The 17293-nt window shown below is 38.2% G+C and overlaps 2 protein-coding genes across 2 annotated transcripts; both read left to right on the plus strand.

Moving 5' to 3' along the window:
* The first annotated feature begins 680 nt into the window (after positions 1–680).
* LOC109062119 (carboxy-terminal kinesin 2-like) lies at positions 681–7442 on the plus strand. Its single transcript, XM_019079221.2, has 17 exons — positions 681–750; positions 1063–1087; positions 1556–1639; positions 1731–1826; positions 1908–1961; positions 2142–2177; positions 2272–2476; positions 2562–2727; positions 2818–2985; positions 3249–3368; positions 3666–3950; positions 4120–4284; positions 5798–5936; positions 6457–6596; positions 6803–6876; positions 7001–7076; positions 7168–7442. The coding sequence occupies exons 4-17, from the start codon at positions 1736–1738 to the stop codon at positions 7210–7212; spliced, it is 1764 nt and encodes a 587-aa protein (XP_018934766.2). The 5' UTR covers positions 681–750; positions 1063–1087; positions 1556–1639; positions 1731–1735; the 3' UTR covers positions 7213–7442.
* Positions 7443–8091: 649 nt separating this feature from the next.
* zbtb22b (zinc finger and BTB domain containing 22b) lies at positions 8092–16939 on the plus strand. The gene is made up of 4 exons (XM_042745178.1): positions 8092–8311; positions 9774–9979; positions 11256–12128; positions 12718–16939. Exons 2-4 carry the CDS (start codon positions 9776–9778, stop codon positions 13642–13644), a joined length of 2004 nt encoding a protein of 667 aa, XP_042601112.1. The 5' UTR covers positions 8092–8311; positions 9774–9775; the 3' UTR covers positions 13645–16939.
* Positions 16940–17293: the final 354 nt, after the last annotated feature.

The raw sequence follows: 17293 nt of genomic DNA on the forward strand, positions 1-17293 counted from the left end.
CACATTTAGCCTAAAAAAAAAACATTTTTGACCATGAAACCCTGAAAAGTAATCACGTAGGAAAGCTGCTAAAACAACTGTATTGAGGAAAATATAAGGACTTCAGTGTAAGGGTTACCTCCCGGTTATTCTTTGAAGGTGACATTTTTGTATGTAAGTATTATTATTTTTATTTTTTTATATTATTATTTTTATTTAAGATGTTTATGTTAAGTTTGTATCATTTTTTTATATTTATTTTTATTTATTAGTGCTCCTGTAGCTCAAGTGGTAGAGCATTGCGTTACGAAGCACAAGGTTGGGGGTTCGATTCCCCGGGAACACATGATAGGTAAAAATTGATAGCCTGAATGCACTGTAAGTCGCTTTGGATAAAAGCGTCTGCTAAATGCATAAAATTTTAATTTAATTTAATTTATTATTAATGTATATTCATAATTTTTTCGACCTGCTTGTTTTAAGTAGAATGTTACTGGAAAAATCTGAATATTTCTGTTGTATGTATCCCTGAAAAAAAAACAACAAAAAAACAGACTGACTGAAATCTGTCTCGTTGACTGGACTTTAGTGGGTGTGTCATCATAGGACCTATTTCTCCGCCCATTTGGGGGCGGGAGTTACTGAATGCATTGTATTGATTGGTTCCGATCCGACCAATGAGAGATCAGCGGGTAAAGCGACTACAAGCAGAATTTTAATTTGAAATTCAAACGGCTGCGAGACATTTTTTTGCGCAGGGGTGTGTTTTCCGTAAGTGTAGTTTTCAGTTCCTTGAATAAAAGGTTTTTTGTTATGTGTTTATTTATATACATCAACTGTAAGTATGATAAGTTATGCTTTATTTCCTGGTGTTATGATTTATTGTATGGATTTGTACGTTTATTTTGTAATGACGTCGGCTAAGCCGCGACATATTTCAGGAACTGTTTGATTTCGTCAATACACGTGTCAATACAATGTGTTTATTGGTAATTTGGAGTTTATTAATTTAAATATGCACTTGATGGACTAAATGGCGCTAACTTTTTTTAAATGTTGTGTTTTTTCGGCCTTGCCTTAAAGAAGAATCGCACCCATGAACAAAGAGGTAAGATTATGAACAGTTGGAAATGCATTGGAGAGAAAGACTACGTCTACATTAATCCTGAAACATTTGAAAACGGCGTTTTCTTTTTTCTCATAACGTTACACACTGAAATGTCTGAAAACGTTAAATTCGCCTTACTGCACAGTGGTATAAACGTATCTATTTTTGCTATAAGCGTCACATGACTAAACACGCGTTATCGTTTTCCTTGACAAAAGCCAAAATGACGAGAAAAAGATGTTAATAACCACTTGGAAGCATGCATATGCAGCCCAAGCCACTTGTTATTGCTGCTCAGTACAGTGCAAAATATTATGCACTCATCAGCAATTTCGTTTGAGTGCTAAATGCATTATTCTTAAACTTACTAACGTTACTGCTTTGTTTTGTATTGCACATCTCTCATTGGCTTTATGGTCATGTGTATCTTTTGAAAGTCTTCATGTTTTTCTCTTGGTTCCTCTGCAGAACACATCGTCCCGTCTCCCTGTTATGTCTGGGAAACGAGCTCACACCAACAGCTCAGATGGGGAGCAGCAGCAGCCTGCGCAGGTGTGCTTTGAGTCTGTTCAGATTTCACAAATATTCATCTTTGGATTATTTCGAATGTATTTAATCATGAAACATCCCCACTCTTCTCCAGAAAAAATGCGGAGGGTAGATGCTGAACCGCCTCAGAGGTTCAGACCTGCGGCTAGTGTTGTGCCCCCGAGACGTCCTGTGGCAGTCAAAGCTCCTGGTGAGTTATACTGAAATTTAACAACTCGTTTTACTTTTTGGGGGCCATTTGACTTAAATAGCTCTCTTTTTTCTTTTTCAGCCAAAGCTCTTCGTCCAACTGGAGCTGCAACAGTGGCCGTTGCCCCTGCAAGAGGTAATGCAAAACACATGCTTTAACTAATCATAAACACCAAAAACCTCACTTAGCAATACTAAAATCAGGTCATTAGCACAAAATATTTATCTGTAAATATTCAAGCTCCATCAAAATTATAACCACAGTAAATGCAAAATGTGAATGTCAACTTAGCATCAACTTTGTCTTTGCATCAAGGTGACCAGAGAAAACCTGTTGCAGCGGTAGCTAAAGGTAAAACATGCATGCATATGCGTGTCAAACATTTTTGTCTGTAAGTATTATGATACAGTATGATAAAATAGATGGCTAATTTGTCCACTTTCAGCAGCTGCAGGTTTGGGTGTGTCACGGAGGCCGGGATGGGACCTGAAGGGCAAAGTGAGTGACATGGAAGCCAAAGTCCAGAATTACCAGAGCAAAATAAAATCAGTAAATCTGGAAAACGATCACCTGAAGGACTCTATAACCAAAGCCCAAAAGCATAAGGCTGAAATCGAAGATGAGAACAAAGGTCTTAAAAAGCGTCTCGGGTAAGCATGATAAATTAACTCCATAATGAATCAACCTGGGGGTCTTTTATTTATTTGTCTGATGATATTCCTGATTCTGTTGTAGGGATTGTGAAGAGGAGCTGGAAAAGCTGGCTACTGTGAAAGATGACCTGGCGCAGACCTCTACAGAGAGAGATGGTCTTAAGAAAGACCTCAGCAAGCTAAGCGAGGAGCACAAGGTTTTGGAAGGACTCCGGGATCATTTGGAGTCTGAGCTCCGCAATATACAGGTAAACATTTATACGGCCACATTTACACCTTTAATTAACATCCGCTTTGTGTAATCTGATTCTGTCAAACTCTTCCCGTGTCTTTCTCAGACTCAGCTCGCCATTCAGAGCTCCACACTGAGGCAGTGTCAGGACAGTTTGAAGGAGAGCCAAGAACTGGTCAGGAACCTCGAGGAGACCGTGGCCCGGCAAAGAGAAGAGCTGCACCTCGGAGAAATGGAGCGAAGGAAGCTCCACAACACTATTCAGGAGCTCAAAGTGAGCTTTCATAGATTTGTTCGAAGAGTAATATAAGATAAGATATATTGTTTATTTGGTGTGTGTGACACCATGAAACTGATAAATCATAGCCATTTATGACTGAAACGAGCAATAATACATGCTGTTGGTTGTTTGGTGTCTATTTGCCACATTATGTTGGGTAACTTTTTCTTAAAGTGAGATTGTCCAAAATCCCACTGTATTTATCTAATCAGTCATTTGTTTACATATGCATTAATTAATCCACACCCTCTTTTTAGGGCAACATCCGGGTGTTTTGTAGGGTCCGCCCGCTGCTGACTGGCAATCAGTCTGATGTTCTGCACATCCAGCTGCCGGCCCATGACAACAAGGCTCTTACCCTTGCCAAAACAGAAGAGGTAAATGCTTCCCATCATGCCTCTGGTCTTATGGATGTTGGTATAGTCTTGTGTAGCCAAACTGAGGACAGAAGGCCTGGAACTAATCACAGCTTTCATTGGCCAAGGAGCGCGTAAGACTGTGTGACTGACATGTAAAGCAATCAGTCATAGTTGATGTTTAGGGCATGTAACTGTGAAGTTGACATCTCTACAATAACATACCAGCATGCAACCAATAAATCTGAGACTAAATTTGATATAACCTAAAGAATGTGACCAACAGCCTTTTAAACGAATCGCTCTTCTCTTCCTCAGTCGCACACAGGGCGCACGGCTGACACTCAGAAGAGCTATAACTTCAGCTTCGACCGTGTGTTTGGGCCGCGTGCCACTCAGCGTGAGGTTTTCGAAGAGATCTCCCTGCTGGTGCAGTCTGCTCTGGATGGGTACAACGTTTGTTGCTTTGCTTATGGCCAAACTGGCAGCGGGAAGACCTTTACTATGGAGGGGGGCGATCTGGAGGACTTGTGGGGAGTCATTCCACGTGCTGTCCAGCAGATCTTCAAGTCTGCCAAAGCACTCCAAGAGCAAGGGTGGCAGGTAAGGGCGACGTAGAAGTTTCATATGAAATATTTGTTGTTCAAATGAAGTTAAATATGTTTAGTTGTTGTGTTTTGTTTTTTCCTTCAGGGCATCCTCGGAGTGGTATTGTTTTTGGCCTCCTCGTGATTTGTTTATTAATAGACTGTTTCTGTGTTGGTATTTTTAGTACTCCTTCACTGCCAGCTTTGTGGAGATCTACAATGAGACTCTTCGAGATCTTCTCTACACGGGAAAACCAAACAAGAGACCTGAGCATGAGATCAGGAAGGGCTGCAATAATGAGATCACTGTTACCAACCTGACCTACCAGAAGGTCAACAATGAAGATGAGGTACTGCCTGTTTATATACATCACATTATCGCAGAGTGATATTAAGATAACACTACTTTGAAATTCAAAGCAATCTGTGTTAGAGATGCACCGATTGACTGGCCAGTCATTGGAATTGGCTGATATTTTGCATGACTGGCCCGGATCGGTGACCGGTCAGCAGTCTCACGAGCCGATCCTTTTATTGCCAGCGTCACCGGCAATCACAGCCACGCACACACTCACAGTCGTGTGTAAACATGTCGTTTCGCATGAGAATGATTCTAATTTTAATTGCATTGTGTAAACGGGGACTGATAATGTATTTACGTCAAGCCAGATGAGGCTTGCACAGCCTGAGTGTGTGTGTAAGAGAGACAGCACACACAAAGTTACTCACAGAAATGTATAGATGCATACTGTGGTAGAAAAAAAAGATATTTACAAAATATGATTTAGGTAAGCAACATTATACGGCCATGTTTCCCTGAATATCAATATCAACACGATTGCAATGACATTTTTATACAGCAGTGTTTATAATAAACAAGAAGTTAAATTAAGTGACTTAGATTTTAGACAAAATATTGAATATTGAAATATTGTTTTTGCTTAATTTCGCTGACGAAAATAGTTGTGTGTCTCCGAGCAACACAGCGGTGTTTCGTTACTGAATGAATCCACGTTTTTGAACGAATCAAGTGAGTCAATGATTCAGTGGCCTGTTCAAAAGGACAGTCACTTGCCTCATATCTGAATGAATAGGTTAAACGAATGAATAAATCACCTACGGGTGATTTGAATGTTTAAAAAAAAAAAAAGTAAAACATAATTCTTATAAAATTGTTTATGCATTTGAAATTTTGCAGTGTAAATGCATTTATGGCACCTCGGCTTCTTCAAACTTTCTGTGTAAATGCAACTAATGCCACTTCAGATGCAGCTTCTGTTTCCTCAGCAGTGGAAAGATAGTCTGTTAATACTAAGTTCATTTGAATGGTAACAACTCTACAGTTTCTTATTATTCTAACTGAATTAATTGAACAAAGTAAGAATTTGATGTGAAAGATTACACATTTAATAAGGTTATGGGAAAAAAAATTACCATCTATAAACATTGTGAGAAATTACATCTGTTTTGTTACATACAGCAACTCATTAAGTTTACCATTTCTTCCTCTTTCCGGTCACAGAACACCTTTTTTTTTTTTTTTGTGAGAGAGAGAGAGAGAGAGAGAGTTGTTTAAGTGAGAGAAAATCTGTAACTTAGTCCAGATTGGGGGAATTGTAATGTTGAATAATTTCTTATGTAAATAATTTTTATATTGAAATTTGCATAGTTTTTTTGTTTGTATATGTTGTCAATTATAGTTCTTAGAAATAAAATCTGAATCGGCAGGTTACACATCCAAAAAATGGAAAATCGGACAAAAAAAAATTGCAACCGGTGCATCTCTAATCTGTGTTGTGTTTGATTTGTTCAAACATGAGTGTGCAGTTTATTAATGTGTCTGTTTCTTTCCTCATGTCTCAGGTGCACAACTTGATCATGCTGGCAAACCAGAACCGGTCCACGGCCCGCACAGGCATGAACGATCACTCCTCACGTTCTCACTCTGTGTTCCAGCTAGACATAGAGGGGCAGAACTCTGATCGAGACACCAAGTGCAAGTGTAAGAATCACAGAATTCATTCATTTAATAGATAAACTGCACTTCATAAAGGAGAATGGAGGTCCAATTAAGAGTAGTCTTAATTAGGGCTGTCAAATAAAAAAAAAATGTTTGAATGTTTTTCTGAATTTAAAATAAAAATCTGCATTCTAATGCAAGGGATTTTGTCCCTTTGTATTAAACTATGCATACATGATGCTGTTTTGTTTATAATTAAGCAACTTAATCATATTTGGTTTATAAACATTATGCACTTTTTCACAGATAGTCCTGTTATTGTATTTATTTAATAAAAAGTGCATTAATATTTTGCTTGATGCGCCCTCTTGTGGCCTCAGGAGAGAATCCAAAAGCTTTTTCCCCCTAACTAAAATTATGCCTTTGAATATAATTTGAATATTGATATTTAAATTTCGAATTTGGTTTTTCAGTAATTTTGTCAGCCCTGTTCTTCATATTGAGTTTGTCTATAGTTATATTTGAGATGCGTGACTTTAAGTGTGTATTGATTGTGTTTCAGCCGTGCTGTGTCTGGTGGATTTGGCCGGTAGTGAGCGAGTGCAGAAGAGTCAGTCTCAAGGAGATCGATTCAAGGAGATGACCGCCATCAACTCTTCCCTCACCAACCTGGGAATTGTGATCGCCGCTTTGGCCAACAAGGCATGTTTTTAGCTAACCATATGAAACCAATTCTGAGTTATTGGTTTCTCAATATCACACTTTATTTAAAAAAGCTAAATTATAGTCTTCTAGACTTCTTGGTAAATTATGCTTTATAAGTAGGGAGCTATAAATGTTGTCTTCAGTTATATACTTGCTGTGCTTTAATGATTTCTCACATTCATTTTCTTCCTGCACATCTACAGGAGAGCTTTATTCCCTACCGTAACTCAAAGCTCACGTACCTCCTCCAGAACTGCCTCGGAGGCAACAGCAAAACGTACGTATAATGCTCAAGAACATGTTGTTTTATAGCCTGAGATGGTATTTTCTTTTAGGGGTTTGCAGTATACAGTTAGTGAGTTTTTAAGGAACATGTGACTGATTCCTTTTCCTCTGTACAGTCTGATGTTTGTGAATATTGCACCTGAGGAAGAGAGCTTCGGTGAGTCTCTGAATTCTCTGCGCTTCGCCAGCAAGGTGAGTGATCTCGTGATAACACAAATGTTTTAGTTTATGAAAGTCTCCCAATCTTCAACAGTGTCTGTAACTCACATTTACTGTGTTGCAGGTGAACGACTGTGTCATCGGAACAGCTTCAGCTAATCGGAAGTAGTTCAGCTGTAATCCACTGTGCTCATTTAAAAAATCTGAATTTTTTAAATCTGAATTTCTCTTTCATATTTTATCCTCCTCTCTCCTGTCTTTTGTACATTTTTATATTTCTGTGATGCATTTTTAATGTTCGATCTTACTAGCAGACAATTTTATTAATGTTTTAACAACCATCCAAATGCATATTTTACTGCATCTTGAAACGGGATCAATAAAATTTCTATTTTGCCATGTTATGCAGTGATGAGCCTCATTATGATGCCAAGTGGACAAACTTTGGATTATTTTGTTCTTGTGGATATACAGTAGTTTGTAGTTTTGTTATGGAAATGCAAATGAGAATTGTTTCTCACAAACAAGTTATTATAATCATAGTTTTTTAAAATACTTCAATAAAATTGAGGTAACTTGAACTTTGCTACTGTTCTCATAAGAAATCAAATTTAAACTCTGAAAGCTTCTTTCAGTTTAAATGACATCCAGTGGTAATTATACCCATAATATAATTAAAGTAATAATCCTTTATTACTGGCCAAATGTTGTAAACATTAGAGTTAAAAATGAAATTCCTATGAGGAACCAAATCAGTGCACAAATATCCTCTTCCAGTATAAAATACTAATCTTTAGTCCAGAATTTTAAGGATTGGTTTTATTTTTCATTTGCATTTTTTTTCTATCATATATATTTTTATTTATTTTAAACCCATGAGAATAAAATAACGAAGTAAACTTAAGACACTTCTGGGTAAAATTGTTTTAGACGAAGCATAGCTGCTGCTTTATTAACTGCTCTGATCTTGCTGAAGGCTGGAACAATGGTTACAATTTTAATAAGATGGTTATTATTTCAATGGTTTCTAATACTCTAAAACAGCACTTGCTGCCATGGCATGACAGAAGAGAATAGGATCCAGTGTTTGCTTCCCTTTTTTAGTCGGCCGAGTCTAGAGCAGCTGTCTGGGATTTCTTAAAGGCAAACCCAGACTCCAAACCCGATGTCAGTCCACCATTACTCTCGGAATCCCCGACCGGTGGGAAACGTCGATCTATCATAATGAAAACCCCTCTTTTGAGAGCCTGACGGACAGATTTAAATCGGTAAGATCTCTTGCTCGATAAAGAGAGTGTGATTTAGGAGACGATCCGCTTCCGTGCTTCTTAAGGCCACACGGATTGGATTCGCAGCGGCTGGCTAATCTAAATAAAACCTAGAACTCTATTAAACGGGGCTCTGAGAGATTATACGTGGCGAATATTATTTTAAAACACGCTGACAGCGAGCTTGTGAAAGCCACTGGCTGTTTCTTGACCAAACATCAATGCAACTTTAATGGATATTGAAATATTCACGCTGAGGCATTATAACAGGGTCAGGGTGTGAGGAAACTATATTCATATGTCATTATTAGACAGCCGAAAGACTAGCTGACACGCCGATAAAGTGAATAAATAAAGTGTTCATGCAGTGCCTGGTCAATGCCCCCTTGTTCTTTGGACCTGCAGAAGCATTTGCTGGGTTCAAAGAAAAATAAAATAATATTTGATCGATTAGTGTTGTATTATGTTAGGAGGAAAATCAAAACACCTATTTTTAGCACCTGTTTGTTTACGTACTTATATCTAAAATATGTTTATGTGACATTTATTAAATATATAGCATATCTTTATTATATAAACTGCCTTATTTTATGTTAAAGTGACTGAAAGTCATTCATTTTCAAAGTAAATTTCATTTTTATGCAAATTAGCTCTCTCAAAATGAGGTGTGGAGTCAGTTTGATTATTTAATTCTGTTGTCACTCTGGTTTATAACTGAACTGTGTGTGAATGGAAGCAATTTAATACAGGACTGACAATCATATTTTGTTGCTGTGTGTAAGTAGCCTGTGTAATGTGAAGTTGTGTCCCAAATAACACACTATACACTGTCTCTTAGTACACTATCTGTGTATTTGGTCGGAGTAGGTACTACGTTTGAATTTGAACTTGCTTCCTGACTGTTAAAAAGTTGTTTTATTTATTATGAATTTGAGTAGTGTGTATCATCTTCATCACGTGTGTACGTGTGTATCATTTGTTAATCCTCTCCTGTGGCCTCATGGGATTGTAAAGTGTCTTTCGAATGCACACTTAAGAATCATTGCGGAAGTCGTAGGTTATTTGGGTAGCTTTCACCTACTCGAATACTATATATGAATTCACACATACTACTCTTTTTTGCATACTTTTTTTGTAAGAATTATATAAGGTTATTTTGTCATCCAGCATCAGAGTCTGATAGCGCCTCCTCTTCTAGTGTGTAATTAAAGCTGGGACATTTAATAGCATGAAGTGTCCAATGTTTCACACTTAGTTTTTACAGTTAAATACAGTCAAGTGCATCATCCAGGAATTTGAGGTGAATTTGTTCTTTTGGAATTTTCAGCTGGAACACACCAATCACATTATTTATGCTAAAACGGTGCATAATAGTGCATAAGAATAGTGCATAAGCATGCAAATTGGGACAAACATAAAATTGCATTGTAATTAGTTATTTGACGATGCTCTTCCCGTGCAGAAATGCAGTCGGCCGTGACGGAGCAAGGCTATGGTGACTCAGTGGTGCAGGTGTGCTTCCCCAGTGTGCAGGCCTCAGTGCTGGACAGCCTGAATCGGCAGCGTGAGGAAGGCCATCTCTGCGACCTCTCCATCCACGTTCAGGGCCAGGTGTTCAAGGCCCATCGGTGTGTGCTGGCTGCATCGTCACCTTACTTTCACGACCAGGTACATATTTACCATGAGGCCTAGATGGTGTAAAGCAGTGGTGCCCAACCCTCTTCCTGGAGATCTACCTCCCTACAAAGTTCAGTTCCAACCCTGATCAAACACGGCTTGACCAGCTAATTGAGATCTTCGGGAGCACTTGATAATTACGGGCAGGTGTGCTGAAGCAGGGTTGGAACTGAACTCTGCAGGAAGGTAGATCTCACAGAATAGGGTTGGGCACCACTGGTGTAAAAGATCTCTTGAAACATGTATTGAAGATCAATCTGTATCTACATGGACTCATCCCCTTGCTTACTGTCGCTAGGTCTGACAAGTGATATCCTATTTGGAAATTCTCACTTTAGTTGTTGACAAACACTATAAGAGACTCAATCAGATAGATTGCATTCTAACTGATATTCTGATTAATTAATAAAATTAATTGCATATGTGAGTATTCACTGAGAAAAGCCTAAAAATAATTAATTTATCTTTGAACACAAGCAGGTGTGTTTCATGGAGTATATATATGGAAGAAATAAACAAAACAATAAATATGTGTAATGAAATATATAAGCTAGTATTTAAGTCAAATTAATTACATGATATTCTGATTATTTAATAAAACTCATTGCATATGTAAGTACTGCCTGAAAGTAAGAAAAGCCTAAAAATGCAAATAATTCAAATTATCTTTAAAAATAAAAAAATAAAAATATCTCTAAAATATTATATGTAAAAATATGTTTTAGTATAACTGATATTTTATTCCATATATTTATTAATGTTTTGAATAATTGTTTAATATTTTGTTTTAAAGTTTTAGTAATCAGTAATAGTTATTTAATAATTTAGTAATCGTTTTTTAGTAATTCTTTTTCAGTTTTAGTTATTTTACTTAAACTATACAAAACTTTCAGAAACTAGCTGAAAAAATGTTTTTTAATATTTTATGGCAGTGAATGTTTATTTTAACATCTATCAATCAGTCTAATACAAATCTATATTTTCTGTCACTGTGAGTGCTATGAGTATTTAAATTCTGTAAAATTTATTTAAAGCTATATAAATATTACAACACAGGAACTGCAATAACATTATATTAGATAAGTGCAAAATCTTGTTAAACAGTATGCTGACAGCTTCCAGGTTTCAGGTTCTGTAGCATTTCACACACACATTTTTTTTTACAATCTGTATTATTAAGTAATTTAAAAAATGCATAACAGTTTCTATCAGATTCATGTGTGCAGTGTTTATTAGCCACTTCACAGTCTTTGTTTCTTTGTTCCAGGTGCTGCTGAAGAACATGTCCACTGTCTCCATCCCAGCCGTCATGGACCCCCTGGCCTTTGAGAGCGTCCTCAGTTGTGCGTACACCGGCCAGCTGCGAATGCTTCGCGAAGACATCGTTAACTACCTCACCGTTGGCAGTGTGCTTCAAATGTGGCACATTGTGGACAAATGCACTGAGCTTCTCAAAGAGGCCAGGGGAGGTTCCAGTGGACCTCAGGGATCCAGAGACAAGGAGAGCGCAGGGCAGAGCAGCAGCGCCAACAAGATCGCCCAAGAGGACGGAGGAGACGCACCTTCGACTCCTCAACCTCCCAGCCGACCCTCCTTCAGCGAGAGCCAGTCTCCGAGCAGCACCAATTACTTCAGTCCTAGAGACGCACACTTCGGCGGGGCGATGGTGACCACCGGAGCAGTGGGAGAGGGTGCCGTTCACTCCACCCCGACCTACTGCATGCCCTCCGGCGGAGAGGAAGGCTTCATGATTGAAGATGAAGAAGACGACGACGAGCTCTTGTTTCCCAGGAAAAGAGATCGGGGAGGCAAGCGAAAGGTCGCGACATCCGTCTCTGATCAAGAGGTTGGAGTGAGCGACAGTTTTGGAGTTTCTTCGTATCAAGATGGAGACTCTTCTCCTCCCCAGAAGCGGCCGTCGTACAGTCAGCCGAGCATCATGCCCAGAAAACAGTGGGTGGTGGTGAAGACGGAGCACTCAAGAGACGACGACCTGATCGTGGTGTCAGGAGGAGAGGAGGGAGGAGACGATGAAGAGGAACGAGAGATGGAGATGATCAGACAGAGGGACAGGACCTTTAACATATCCAACGTTAGGACCCTCACTGGACTCAGAGAAGAAGCTGAAATGGAGGCACAGGTCAGTAGTTTTGAATTAACTTAAATTTTTTAGCGCTGGATGATATATTATTAATATATTGTATATCATTTTGTCTGTGTTATAAAATAAAGTTATTTTAAATGTAAATTATTTCAATATGCTTTTTATTTGTCCAATTAAGTTGCAAAAATGACTAGTTAAAATATAACTGCACTGGTAGATCACTTGTTTTGACCCCGTTTAGACTTAAAACAAATGAAAAAGTCTGCCAGTGCAGTAAGGCCAAATACACTCACACTGAATATACTCTAATACTCTAAAAAAAAGTCTTAAAGGTGCCATAGAATGCATCAAGACAATATTCTAAATTGTTCTCTGATGTCCTCAGAGTGTGTGTGTGAAGTTTTATCTCAAAATATGTTTTATTAAATAATTTAATTATAGTCAACTTACAGATCATTTCAGCAAATCAGTGATTGAGACTATAGTATGCCCAGAGATAAGACTGGATTAGAATAAGAGATGCAAAGATATAATATGATGAAGTGGACAAAAATAAATTACAACATTAAAAAAAATATGCAACAACTTAACTTCCTCAGATACTCAAATGTCTTTTTTCCTCTAGGCTGACTATTGCCAGTCCTCTGAAGACTACCTCAAGTTTGAGAGGGGTTTGATTGACCAGACGTCTTCTCAACACGCTCCTGAGAATCCCGGTCATTGCTCAAGCAGGACCGTGTCCACCCGGCTCGGTTCGGTTCAGTCGACGGCCACCAGAGCTCAGCTCTTCCCTCTGGATATGCAGGGAAACCAGATTCTTCTGTACAATCAAGCCGCCCTGGAGTCTACATCTCCATTAGGGCTCGCAGGAGGCATGTCTGGGGTGTCTCTAAAAGGGAGCCTCGAACATGGAGCGGTCCACTTACCCAGCCAAGGCGCTTTGGGGAGCGGGATGGAAGGATTAGACGCAGCTGGAAATTCAGGCAAGGTCTTCATGTGTCACTGCGGGAAGACGTTCACGCACAAGAGCATGAGGGACCGACACATCAACATGCACCTGGACCTGCGGCCCTTCCACTGCCCCGTCTGCGCCAAGAAGTTCAAGATGAAGCATCACCTCACGGAGCACATGAAGACCCACACCGGTCTGAAACCCTACGACTGCCACGGCTGCGGGAAGAAGTTCATGTGGCGCGACAGCTTCATGAGGCATCGCTCGCATTGCGAGAGGCGCAGCAGAGCCGAAGGAAGAGCCGGATCCGAAAGGTCGGTCATTTCTCCACCGCATCACATGAAGCTTGCGTCAGCTAATGAGATCAATCAAGATAGCTTTGGTGCCAGAAGCGGGATCCCCGTTTTGTCTCCGCAAAATTCCATGAGCAACAACACCGTTTCTTGTCTCAACATGGCCACTTCTGGGCCTCTTCTTGGAGTCAGTTCTCAAAGTGGGCCGCATGGCCTTGGATCTAGTGTTTTGGGCATTGGTGGCAATCGCAGCGGGTGTGTGGAAGAAGTCTGTGAGGGAAACGTTGATGAAAGCAGCGTCACATAAGAGGTTTCCCTCTGAAATCAACATCCCGCAAAACCAGATCACTTGTCTTTGGTTTCAAGAGACTATGGGCCAGATTTACTAAACGGCAAATTAGCATTAGAGCGCAATTCCATAAAAGCGCCAATGGGACGGAAAAGATCTGTGGGTCATTAACTGACAAGGTGCACATTAAAGAACACAGACGCAGCATCGCTTTTCCATAATGACCAGCGCAGTCTACCAAGAACAGCGCAAATTAAAGCATGCTTTTTTTGGGGCATTAAATAATGCCACAAATACCAGTGAGTTGACTAGTGCGAATCTTCGTAAATCACATTGTGTGATTCATTTAAATACTCTCTTCCCATAAATGTACTGATTGAAAGGGAAACTCCTACAAATGCATATTCAATAAGGTCACACAAATAACAGTTTCCACGATTTTTCAGTGCTAATTTCCCACTGCGTGTCTTTAGTAAATCCTGACAGTAGTTTTTAACGCCGGTTTGCGCTGGCGCAAGCTGATAGTAAATCTGGCCCTATGTGCACAATTCTCTGATTCTTTACCTCATGTCGGTGAGTGCGCCATACTAGATGTCCCATGTGTGTTTGAAAATAATACCAATGACCAAGTGCCCACTGTTAGCTCACGTATGTATCTACTTAAAGACCAGGCTGCTATGGTGACTGTCGAAACCGTATCCCGGCCAGGAATACAGGACAGTCGCCATCACGTTCAAGCTGCCTCACTAGCACAGAACATGTGTTCACTGTTGCTCTAAAGTGCCGTTCTGTTATTATGTGTATGATATTATGTTGTACAGAGCTGTACAATACTGTAACTCATTTGGTCTGTTCTTGATGTGAAGTTTTATTGTACAGTCGCTCAACTATATACAGTATATTCAATCTCAAAGGTTTTAAATTTCTTGTTTTCTTAAGTAAGAGACAAGAATATAGTTTCCTCTGCACTTTGGTGTCTTAAGGCCCATTCACACTAAGGACAATAACTGTAATGATAACTGTAAAGGATAATAATGATAACTATCAAAACTCATTGGCAAAAAAAGAAAATAACTATAATGATGACTTAAAGGTTTGTTTGCAAAAAGGAGAATAATTAACAATAACTCAAAAGGTCTGTTCACACCAATAACTATAATAACAACAAAGGCTATATAAAGGGTCATTGCAAAAAGGATAACTATAACGTTAACTATAAAGGTACATTCATATAAACAACGATAACTATTACAAAAACTATTAAGACTCATTCACAAAGAAATTCGATAACTATGAAGTTAACTATAAAGGTATGTTCACACAAAGGATAATAACTATAACAATAACTATTAAAGATTGTGTGTAAAAAAGGACAATAACGATAATGAAAACAAATTGTTGGAAAAATTATGATATTTATGACAATAACTATAAAGGTCTGTTCATACCAAAAACTATAATGATAACAATAAAGGCTCGTTCGCAAATGGATGAATTCTATAAAGGGTCATCGCAAAAAGGATGATAACTATATTGATAAATATAAAGGTACATTCACATAAAAAAACTGATAACTATTAGAATAACTATAAAGTTTTGTTTACAAAAAATGGATGGTAATTAACTGTAAAGGCTCATTCATAAGAAATTGAAGATAGCTATTAAGTTAACTATATTGGTCCGTTCACATAAAGAACTATAACGATAACAATAAAGGTTTGTTCACACAAAGAATGATAACTATAATGAGAACTATGAAGGCTTGTTCACAAAAAGGACATATATTATAACAATAATTATAAAGGGTCTGTTCACACAAATAACGTAACTAATGATAAAGGCCCATTCACAAAAATGTAGCAAGTATAAAGTTTTAGTGAATTGAACAATATAATTCAAATCACTATCAGGACTTTTTCAGCTGATGAACAATAAAAAAAAAATTGACAGCCAATCAGGGGTGCATTTCCCAAAATCATCGTTAGCTAACTATGGTGGTTCGTTCCATTGAACTCTATTGGTAACGACGGAACTTGTGACCATCGTTGCTTTAGGGAAACTCACCCCAGAATGATAAAAGCACTTTAGAATCCCACTTAAAATATAAAGTGGGAGAACTTTTTCTATTGTTTTTGGTGTAAATGCGCCTTAAAACTTAAATAATCATTCAAATTCTGTAAGAATAATGACATCAATGAAGACATAGAGGTTGCCTCTTTTTTTCAACTGAAATAATAATAATAAAATAAGTCAATAAGAATCTATTCCACTTTAAAGAGCTCAAGCACAAAACAACAGAGCATGCTTATAATAAACAGAACATTATTGTGCTTTGGTGTGGATGCTAATATAGTTATCATTTTTGGTGTGAACGGGCCTTTACTGTTTGAAGGGCAGGGAAGTGCGGGGTTTGTAGGTAGTTGGATCCCTAAATGAATCAACTCACAGTGCAATCTGGCTTTACAGTAAGTCCTTTTACCCGTAAAACCAACATAAACATTGAGGGGGACACAACCTCATCAATACAAAGTCATAAGCACCTGGCATCCGACTACTGAACTCCTGCAGTATTTTAGATGTAGCCTCTAGTGAACCAGTAGTGATAGTTTACACGGTTGCCTTCCATGAAGGCCGAGACCTGATTTGCGAATGGATGAAAAGCTTGAATGAAGAATGCAAATGACGTGCCAAGTTAGTGTGAACGTCTGCAACTGCCAAGAACGTATAAGACATATGAAGATGATTTAATGGATCCTGATTGGGACTTATCAAGACTTGTGTTTTAATTGCTTGAGTGGATGTTTGGATTTGTCAATGCAGTGATCAGTAGTTGCCTTGTACCACAGATGCACCACAGAAACCATATACCTCAAACATTTGCGCAACTATTCAACATATTACAATAAATAAACCAGGATCTGAAGATTGTGAGCTGGAAGGAATCACATATCTGTTGTTTATCCACACATTCTTATTACTTTTATATCAAACCTGTGTGTATTTCAGATTAGTGAGCAAAGTTGAAGTGTGAACAATGGAGTAGAGAACATTTGAAATCTAATTTAAAAATAACCAGTAGGTAAAAGCATGATTCAGTGCTCGCTTGAGTAATCTGGTTAGAGATCTGTATTTTGTACTGATAAATAAAACATATATTTGTTCTGTCTACAACTGTTGTGGTGAATCTGAACTAAATATGCGACGGACGGTAGCAGACTAAGCATTTTCCTGATGTGGACAGAATTATATGTCAGTGGTTCCACAAGATTCAAGATCTTCAAATGAAAGAGAAATAAAGTATGTTGTGCACAAATTATGATTCATTCTGGTCTTATTACTGTTTGAAAGTTGGTCAGTTTTTAATTTATTTTTTTCCTTTTTGGATATTTCTGTCCATCCTGATTCTTTTTTTAAGTGATCATTCAATCAAAAATAAAAATTCTGGCATTATTTCCTAACTCTCATACTGTTCCAAACTTACACAAAAGAAGATATTTTGAATGTTGGAGTCCAAAAACTCTTATCTTTTGTGTTCTGCAGACGAAAGCAAGAAAAAGTAATTTCATTTTTGGAAAAAAATATCCCTATATATATACAGTACAGACTAAAAGTTTGGAAACATTACTATTTTTAATGTTTTTGAAAGAAGTCTCTTCTGCTCATCAAG

Source organism: Cyprinus carpio, chromosome B19 (genome assembly GCF_018340385.1).
Source record: "Cyprinus carpio isolate SPL01 chromosome B19, ASM1834038v1, whole genome shotgun sequence".
Taxonomy (NCBI): Eukaryota; Metazoa; Chordata; class Actinopteri; order Cypriniformes; family Cyprinidae; genus Cyprinus; species Cyprinus carpio.

Excerpts from the sequence above, each read along its gene's own strand:
- LOC109062119 (XM_019079221.2), top strand. The coding sequence starts at position 1,736 with ATGCGGAGGGTAGATGCTGAACCGCCTCAGAGGTTCAGACCTGCGGCT. Across the intron at positions 2,986-3,248 it reads ACACTATTCAGGAGCTCAAA|GGCAACATCCGGGTGTTTTG; the intron begins GTGAGCTTTCAT and ends CCCTCTTTTTAG. Across the intron at positions 6,597-6,802 it reads TCGCCGCTTTGGCCAACAAG|GAGAGCTTTATTCCCTACCG; the intron begins GCATGTTTTTAG and ends GCACATCTACAG.
- zbtb22b (XM_042745178.1), top strand. The coding sequence starts at position 9,776 with ATGCAGTCGGCCGTGACGGAGCAAGGCTATGGTGACTCAGTGGTGCAG. Across the intron at positions 9,980-11,255 it reads CACCTTACTTTCACGACCAG|GTGCTGCTGAAGAACATGTC; the intron begins GTACATATTTAC and ends TCTTTGTTCCAG. Across the intron at positions 12,129-12,717 it reads AAGCTGAAATGGAGGCACAG|GCTGACTATTGCCAGTCCTC; the intron begins GTCAGTAGTTTT and ends TTTTTCCTCTAG.